Source organism: Myotis lucifugus, unplaced genomic scaffold, assembly GCF_000147115.1.
Source record: "Myotis lucifugus unplaced genomic scaffold, Myoluc2.0 scaffold_20, whole genome shotgun sequence".
NCBI lineage: Eukaryota > Metazoa > Chordata > Mammalia > Chiroptera > Vespertilionidae > Myotis > Myotis lucifugus.
This window is the reverse complement of record NW_005871068.1, coordinates 4194800-4202822: the sequence shown is the minus strand read 5'-3', so window position 1 is coordinate 4202822 and position 8023 is coordinate 4194800. Positions and strand designations below refer to the sequence as shown.

The 8023-nt window shown below is 44.1% G+C and overlaps 1 protein-coding gene across 1 annotated transcript in view; it reads right to left on the bottom strand.

The window, feature by feature from the left end:
- LOC102436634 (melanoma-associated antigen B5-like) overlaps positions 1–5308 on the bottom strand; it is a 10481-nt gene extending 5173 nt beyond the window's left edge. Inside the window, exons 1-2 of the mRNA XM_014453100.1 lie at positions 5210–5308; positions 4283–4532 (exon numbers count right to left, since the gene is read on the bottom strand). Of these exons, the coding sequence (XP_014308586.1) occupies positions 4283–4532; positions 5210–5308 (349 nt within the window). The remainder of the gene's footprint in view (positions 1–4282; positions 4533–5209) is intronic.
- Between the last annotated feature and the right edge of the window lie 2715 nt (positions 5309–8023).

Below are 8023 nucleotides of genomic sequence, written 5' to 3'. Positions count from 1 at the left end.
TTTACATTTTCTAAGCGAACCCGCGGCCTTGTTTAGCTCCATCTCAGCTTGACAATGAAGACAGACCCTGGGCGTTGGAGTGGGTTTGTTCGAGGGTGCCCGGGGTGGGAATGGCTGGGGGGGGGGGCAATCGGGGGAAAAGGAGACATATGTAAAACTTTAGACAATAAATAAAATAAATAAATAAAAGATTAAAAAAAGCATGAAATAGCATCATCTACAACAACATGGATGGACCTTGAAAACATTATGCTAAGTAATTAAGTCAGACAGAAAAAGCTAGGGACCATATGATTTAACTCATATGTGGGATTTAAAACTTAAACTTATGAATGTGAATAGCCGTGCTGTGGTTGCCAGAGGTAAGGGAGTCATAATATGAGATGACAGGAGATTTAACTGTGGGTGGTGGGCACGTGGTGCTGTATACAGATCTTGTAACAAAGAAACCCACACATGAAACCTCTATGTTCATGTTGACCAATGTCACCCCAATAAAATTTAGTTTAAAAAAATGCAAACTCTTGACTAACCTCCCTACTGCAAGGTCTCACAGAAAACAGGTCTGTGTCCCAGGTGTGATGTGAGATGGGGAGACGGAGGTACAGGCAGAGGACCCAGGGTAGATGGCAGGTTCCAGACAAAAACAAAAGCAAAGACATACAACCCAGGATCTTCTATTGCTTCTCTCTAGGACCCAGACTTGGCTGTTTATGAACTCCTGTTCCTAACGATTTCCTTACTCTAAGAGACAGGCTGAGCCAGGTAATTTTGTAACGTCCCATCTTACGTGATCATATTATCACTGGATATTATCTCCTGCCTTTCATGATTCACATTTCTCAACGGTCTGTTATGCTTAGTGCTCTGGCTATGCATTCCAGTCCACCATATGGAGCACAAAACTTTTTATTTACTTTCCTGAGATATAGTTTGAAGCAGTGAGAAGAAAAGTAAATGCAGATATACAAGGTCTGCATCAGAGTGGGAGAGTTTGGACATTGTGTGCCGGCTGTGGGTTTGACATGCTTGCTCTAGATGAATTCAGACCAGGGGTCTAGTCTAGTTATGTCACTTACATTCTTGTGACTATCAGAATATGGCAAGTTCACCATCGCCAACTGACTGTGATAAACCCTAGAATTTGAAACTGTGGAAATGTACGTGTGGTATGTGAAGCATCTGTCAAGATGACTGGCAAACACTGGCTTTTAAATGAAAGCCAGTTGATGTTTACCTACACAGTATCATTAGGCTTTTTTTAAAAAAAAATCCAGGATATGTCAGAGAAAATGTGATACTCTCAGACAGAACAACACCAAATCAGCTAAAATTTTGATTTGCAATTTAAAATTAAGTAGCTTTTCTCCATTAGAGCATTTGTTATTTGATATTGGTTTGCTGGTCCCCCACCCCCCATGACCCTGATGCAACTTATAGTTTCAAGAATTTCATCAAGGAATACCTCATTCAATCCTTTCCAGCTGTCCTTCAATCCAAACCACCTACATTTTATGTTCTTCTTCTTTCCTTCCAAAACCTAGCCCTCCCTTAGAACTCGCCTAAGTCCACTAAAGGTATTCCAGATGAAATGCTCTTTTTAAAATATATATACTAATTAAAAGTTGATATGCTAATTAGAACAGGTCGACCGGCCATCTTCCAGATGTCCGACTTCCTTCCAGACAAAGCCATGGTGGTGGGGGCTTAGGCAGAGGCAGTTAGGGGTGATAAGGCCGGCAGAGGAGGGCAGTTGGGGGCAATCAGGCAGGCAGGCAGAAGCAGTTAGGGGTGATCAGGCAGGCAGGCAGGCAGGTGAGCAGTTTGGAGCCAGCAATCCCAGATTGCGAGAGGGATGTCCCCGATTGGAGAAGGTGCAGCCTGGGCTGAGGGGTTAAGGGAACCCCCCTTCCTGTGCACAAATTTTGTGCACCAGGCCACTAGTGCATATATATATATATATATATATATATATATATATATATATATATATATATTGATTTCAGAGAGGAAGGGTGAAGGGGAGAGAAATAAAAAATCTGTGATGTGAGAGAATCATTGATTGGCTGCCTCCTGCACCCCCCCTAATGGGGATAGAGCCTGCACCAGTACACTTGTCCTTGAACAGAATCAAACCTGGGACCTTTCAGTCCACAGGCTGATGCTCTCTCTACTGAGTCAAACCAGCTAGGGAAAAATGCTCTTTTAATACAGTGGGATCTGACTCTACAACTACAAGGCAAAAAGTGTCAACATGATGGCTTCTGTTCACCTTCACCATTATTTGTCAGAAACTCCCTGGAGAGAGTGTGCATAGAACACCTATTTGTGTACTCTATTTTCCTTCATTAAGAGAATAGCAAAGACACATTTGATTCCTGCCTGTTGGGGGCTGCATTGGGTCCCCCAAATTCATGTTGAGTTCATAACCCACAGTACCAAAGAATGTGGCTCTAGTTGGAGATAATGTCTTTAAAGTGATGGTTAAGTTAAAATGAGGCCATTAAAATAGGCCATGATGCAAATTTAGTGGGGTTCTAATAAGACTTTAGGTCAGCCAAGGAGACAGCAGGCATGCACTCACACAAGGGACAGCCAGGAGAAGAGGGTAGCCATCTGCAACCAAGGAGAGAGGGCTCAGAGCAAACCAAACCTGCCAGCTCCTTACATTAGAATTCCAGCCTCCAGAACTGTGAGAAAATCAATTTCCATTGATTAAGCCATCCAGTCTAGGTGTGTTGTTAGGTCAGCCTGAGATAATGAATACATTGACGCAGACCAAGATTGTTTTTCTGGATTATCTGCCCTACCAAATTAATTCCTAAGAGCATGTTCAATAGTCCCTATTATACCCCTTGGGATGAGGAAGGGATTTCTGCGCTATGGTAATGGGGTGTCCAAAAACCACAACACTGGGCCCTGTAGAGATAAGCTATACAGCAACTAACAATGATGCAAGCTCACAAGGTGGGGGAGAGGGACACCACCAACCGCACAGTGGCAATCGGGCAGGGTTACATGAAGGAACAGTGAAAGAGCAAGTTCTGGGGGAGGCAGGCTGTGGGGTATCAAGAGGATGAGGTGACCTCTACTTCCCCTGCAGCATGTAATCAGATGGTTTGCAAAGTCCACAGGACGGTAAAGAAGAGAAATCCACTACTTAGGAATAAATAAGATGGAGGCTTTGTCCCTTCAAAAAGATGGATTTGGGGTAGGGACTTTATCAGCAAGTGAAGAGTATGGATTGGAACTTGCAGTTGGCAATGTGAGGTCATGCTGGTTTCATGGCAGGTCAAGGCAGCACATATTATTGGGCCTTCATTTTAGACCTTACACAACAGTGCTGTTTTCTATGCAAATATTGTCTCTCTCAACTCAGACAACTCATCTGAGTGTCTGGCTTCTGCTCACCAGTCCCAAAGTCTTATCTTCTCCACCATGTAGCCTAACTGAGGAAGACATCTCAGAGGCTGACTTGCAGTGTCACCAAATTTAAACCATGACTCACTTCCCAAATCACCCACCCCTTTAAATTTCCTATAAAGAATAGAAAGTATTTCAACATCCTCCTTATGTGATTGAAGCTCCTTCTAGGAAAGTTTATATGAAGATAGGCTGGGTCTTTATCTTACTATCTCTAGTACTAACACAGGGCCTTCCAAAAGGCACATGCACAATTACTTTTGGGGAATAGAGGATTATGGGTGGAAGAGATCTAATTTGCTAAGATTTACTCTATACTACATGCTTTAATAAGCGCAGCATATGGAGGTATAAAACAATTAAATTTACAAAAGAAAAAATGGAAAAGAGGAAGGAAAATCAGAGTGGATGATATTTTTTTCTATTTTATTGTTCCAACAATTTTTCTGTGGGATTCTATCCCATGTCCATCCAACATTCTATCATGATGTCATATATTTTTTCATGACAAAAATCATTCCTCATATTTTACTAGTTGTGGAGAAAATAGTGGAGCGGGCCATGGAACATTTCCTGCCTGTGGTACCAGTGCCAGCCCTGGTTGCCCATCTGGCTTGTGCTCTTTCTACCTCCTCTCTCAAAGCTTCTTCATTTTGTGATGGGAACGCACTTGTTATGCTATTGTTGCGCTTGGCCCAAAATTCCAGAATTTCCATCTTGGTTGTTTCTGTGTAAGCTTTGGGGCCCCAGAGGAAGTCGTAGCATGGAAGATCAGTGTTGGGGCACCTGGCAGTACCCCAGGTACTCTAGCTTCACTAGATCTTTGGTGATAAGCTTCCTAGTTTCCCCATGGATGTACTGTTTCCTCCAGGGAACACTCGCATGGCATTCAGGAAGGCCCAGGTCTCTTCCTCACTGGCACAGTTGCCATTCATGAAGACCATACCCAGGACATTCATCAGGAGACCAGTCTTCGGTAACCCCCTGCCAGCAGGCACCTTCACCTTATTGGGGAGATTCCGTTTACTGACAAGTTCACAGGGAGGTTTTTCTGAGTCCATTTCCTTCATGTCAACCACAAAGAGATCCTCAATGCTGTCGGAGGCTTTCTTGAGGATCTCAACAAGAAAGATCTTATTGGCATTACTTTTGATTGACAATGGTTAGCATGTCTTTCTACAGAATGGCCTGCTTCACTCTGTACTTGTACAAGATAAAGTTCTTCAAGATAGTCATCTCCATCATTAGAGGGTCACAGCATGTGTTCTCTAGAGATAGGACCTCAGAGCAACATGAATGTATCTCATATTGGCTGTTCTCAGATATTGTGTGACATGCACCTGAAGAGTAATAGAGGTTTTTGGAGCTCTCCAAGATGCCTGGGAAGTACCAGTTAGATCAGTAGCTGATGAGTTCTGGGGATTATGTTCCAAACCAGAAGATGAGAATGCGGGGAGCATTTTTTCTATTGTGGCAGCTGCCTCCAATATCCTGAGGCTCTGGGTTTACTCTTGGGAATCTTGTTGATTCTGATTATTATAGTTCTTACTCTTGTGCCTCTAGGCATGATGACTATGGTCAGAGAAAATGGTGAGGAGGGTACTTGAAAGATAGGTAATGAGAGCTCCTGGAGGATGAAGGTCAAGAATGTAGGTGCAGCTTTGGCATAGGAGTAACACCTTGATTGTAAGGAAGTCTGCATTTGCACCTCCCCTCAAGGGCACCACTATAAAAACCTTCATCCTTTGCTTTGGGAAAATTTTGTGCTGCATCCTGCCAGTCCTACCTGAGGCATACTGAGGTGACTATAGGGGCAGGCAGTCTTTGAGTTTGAGGAGTCTGTTATTTCACATTGAAGAGCATCACTCAACTGGTGGCAATCCATGGGACCAAAAAGAATGAAGTGAAGGAGGCCTTCAACTCATCAGCCCAGTGCAAGTATTCCCAGTGTTGAATGTGGTTTCCTGTCCTGGTCCCTTTGGGGTCCTCAGTCCTCACTAAAAGTCCTCATTTGGCTACATATCTGGCCTTGTGTCCCCACTCTTTTAGTTGAATAGTGCTTACATCTTCAAACTAAGGATTTCACCTCCCATGGACCAAGTAAAGTAAGTGTTGGGGGAGCTTCAGTTTGCTAGCCCTGTCCTTGGACTTCAAGTGCTGAAAGCCAGTGTGGGAGTCTGGTGCCTTGTCATCCCTTCTATTTAGAGGCTGATGGACCCTCAGGCCTTGCTTTGACCCACTGTTCTCATGTAGTATAATTCTTCCTTAACCCTTGGGCCTGCCCCTCATCTCAAGGCCAGGACCACCATGAGGGCAATGGGGAATATGAGGATCTCCTTGTCAGACCATACCTGTCCTCAGATTCTTGAGGCTGAGTTAGGAATTACTTTTATGGTGTTCTTACCATTGGGGGTGGGGTGGGGGCTGTGGTTACCTTAGTCCTCCTAGTATTCACCTTGGCCTCTGGAAAGCTAGAAATCCTCCCACTACTGGCCTCAGGCCATACCCTTAGACCAAGTCCCTTAGCCACCCCCTTATGACACCATAGTAGGAGGTGATTATGTCACATCATGCCAACAATGCCCAGGTATCCCATGGCAGTAGCAAGGGGGGTACACTTGGGCCCTTACATTTCTGAGAGGAATGGGTTCCCGAAATTCTCACTCAGGTTTCTCACCTTGACTGTTGGAAGATGCTTGGCACTCCTTCCTTTCCTTACCTGAGGACCCTCCCCTCAGAGCAAGGCCCTCACATCTCTAATACCCTTCTTACAGAATCAGTCTAAGGCAGTGATGGCGAAACTATGACACGCGCGTCAGAGGTGACTAGCAAACTCAATTTTTGGTTGATTTTTCTTTGTTAAATGGCATTTAAATATATAAAATAAATATCAAAAATATAAGGCTTTGTTTTACTATGGTTGCAAATATCAAAAAATTTCTATATGTGACACAACACCAGAGTTAAGTTAGGGTTTTTCAAAATGCTGACATGCTGAGCTCAAAAGGTTCGCCATCACTGGTCTAAGGGCCCTGCCTAAGGAATCTCAGAGATGATCTCTTTGGCAGTCTCTGTGCCACCTCATGGTCTTAGGGTCTATGTTCCCCAGAGCTGCAATTGATGGTTCTGCCCTTGTTTCCTGGCAGGGCCTGGATTCCCTCCCTGCGCTCACAGCTGCAGGACAAAGCCCTCACCATCTGAGGAGCCATAGAAGGAAAGTTCAGGGAATGCCCATGAGGCTCTCCTGCTAGTGCCCAACCAGGGGTGACATCAGGATTCAGGCTCCGTGGGGCCTGTCTGTTCAGGGTAAGGGTGTGTCCTTAGTGCTCACTCATGATTCTTCCCTTGACTCCTGGAAGGCCCCTGGAGCTCCTCTTTATTTCACCTTAACATCACCCATGTACACCAAAGCTCTCATGTCCCTGAGAAACCTGAAAATAGGTGAGGGGATGCTCAACCTGACAGCTCTTCCTGGGCCTTCTGGGTCTGAGTGGTGAGACAAGCTAGTCTCTGTGTCTCCCCTGTCCTCATTCTTCAGAATCCTCCTCTTGACTCTTATCTCTCCTGTCAAAAGCTTCCTTGGTAATGCCATATCTTTGAGAACTCTTGACTAATCTTCCTACTCTAAACATAGCAGAGGGTCTGGTGAGGCATGGCATCATGTGAGATGAGAATATGCAGCCAAAACAAATAGCTCAGTAATATTGATGTGCTGTCATTGAAAAAACAATGACCTCTTCCTTCCTTTTACCAGCCAGACTTAGCCTCTTAGTTCATTTTGCTTCTAAGAGTTTTACTCTCTATGGTAGAGGGGCTGAGCCAAATGACTTTGTGATCTCTGGAGTTTTTGTGGTTTACTGATATTTCCCTTGTAGATTTTAATATTATCACTGAATATCAGCATTTTCTGTCTATATTTTTGATAATTATCTTGCTTGTTGCTGGGGCTGTTACTTTTCAAATCAATATTTTGATTATGAAGTTCTGCTTTCTGATACCTGAAGGACATTTTTTAAGCTGAAATCAGAAAAAATGGATTAAGTGACATGAGGTGTACCACAGACTTGGAAGCCTGGCTTGGTATGGACTCTCGAGGAATTCAGAGCAATGGTCAAGTCCTGCTCTGTCAGTTTTTAGCCTGGAGTGTGAGATTACTCCAAGTTCTTTAGCCACAAAATGATTCTGGTAGTCATTCATGCAGGAGGGTGGACATTCATTTGTGATTAATATAAACCATCTGGCACAACATTAGGTGAATTTGGTGCTTTTAATGCATGGCAGTTATTAGTAAGACTAGTGGCCCAATGCACAAAATTCATAAACATTAAAAGGGAATTAATTAGAGGAAATATTTTAATATTGCTATTTGTCCTTTCTCTATAATAGAAGTGTCAGAGATGAAAGAAAACTAGTAAAATGTCTATGAAAATCTCCCTCCTGTCAGAGTCTGGGGCACACCATGGGACCCAGAGTCAGGTTCCTGCCCAGCCACAAGTGCCTCCAAATCATGCGAGACCCAGACCCCGCCGGCCCCACCCCCATTGGGCAAGAACCAGACCCAGCCAGCCCCAACACTGTCAAGCCCAACGTGGTGGGGGGC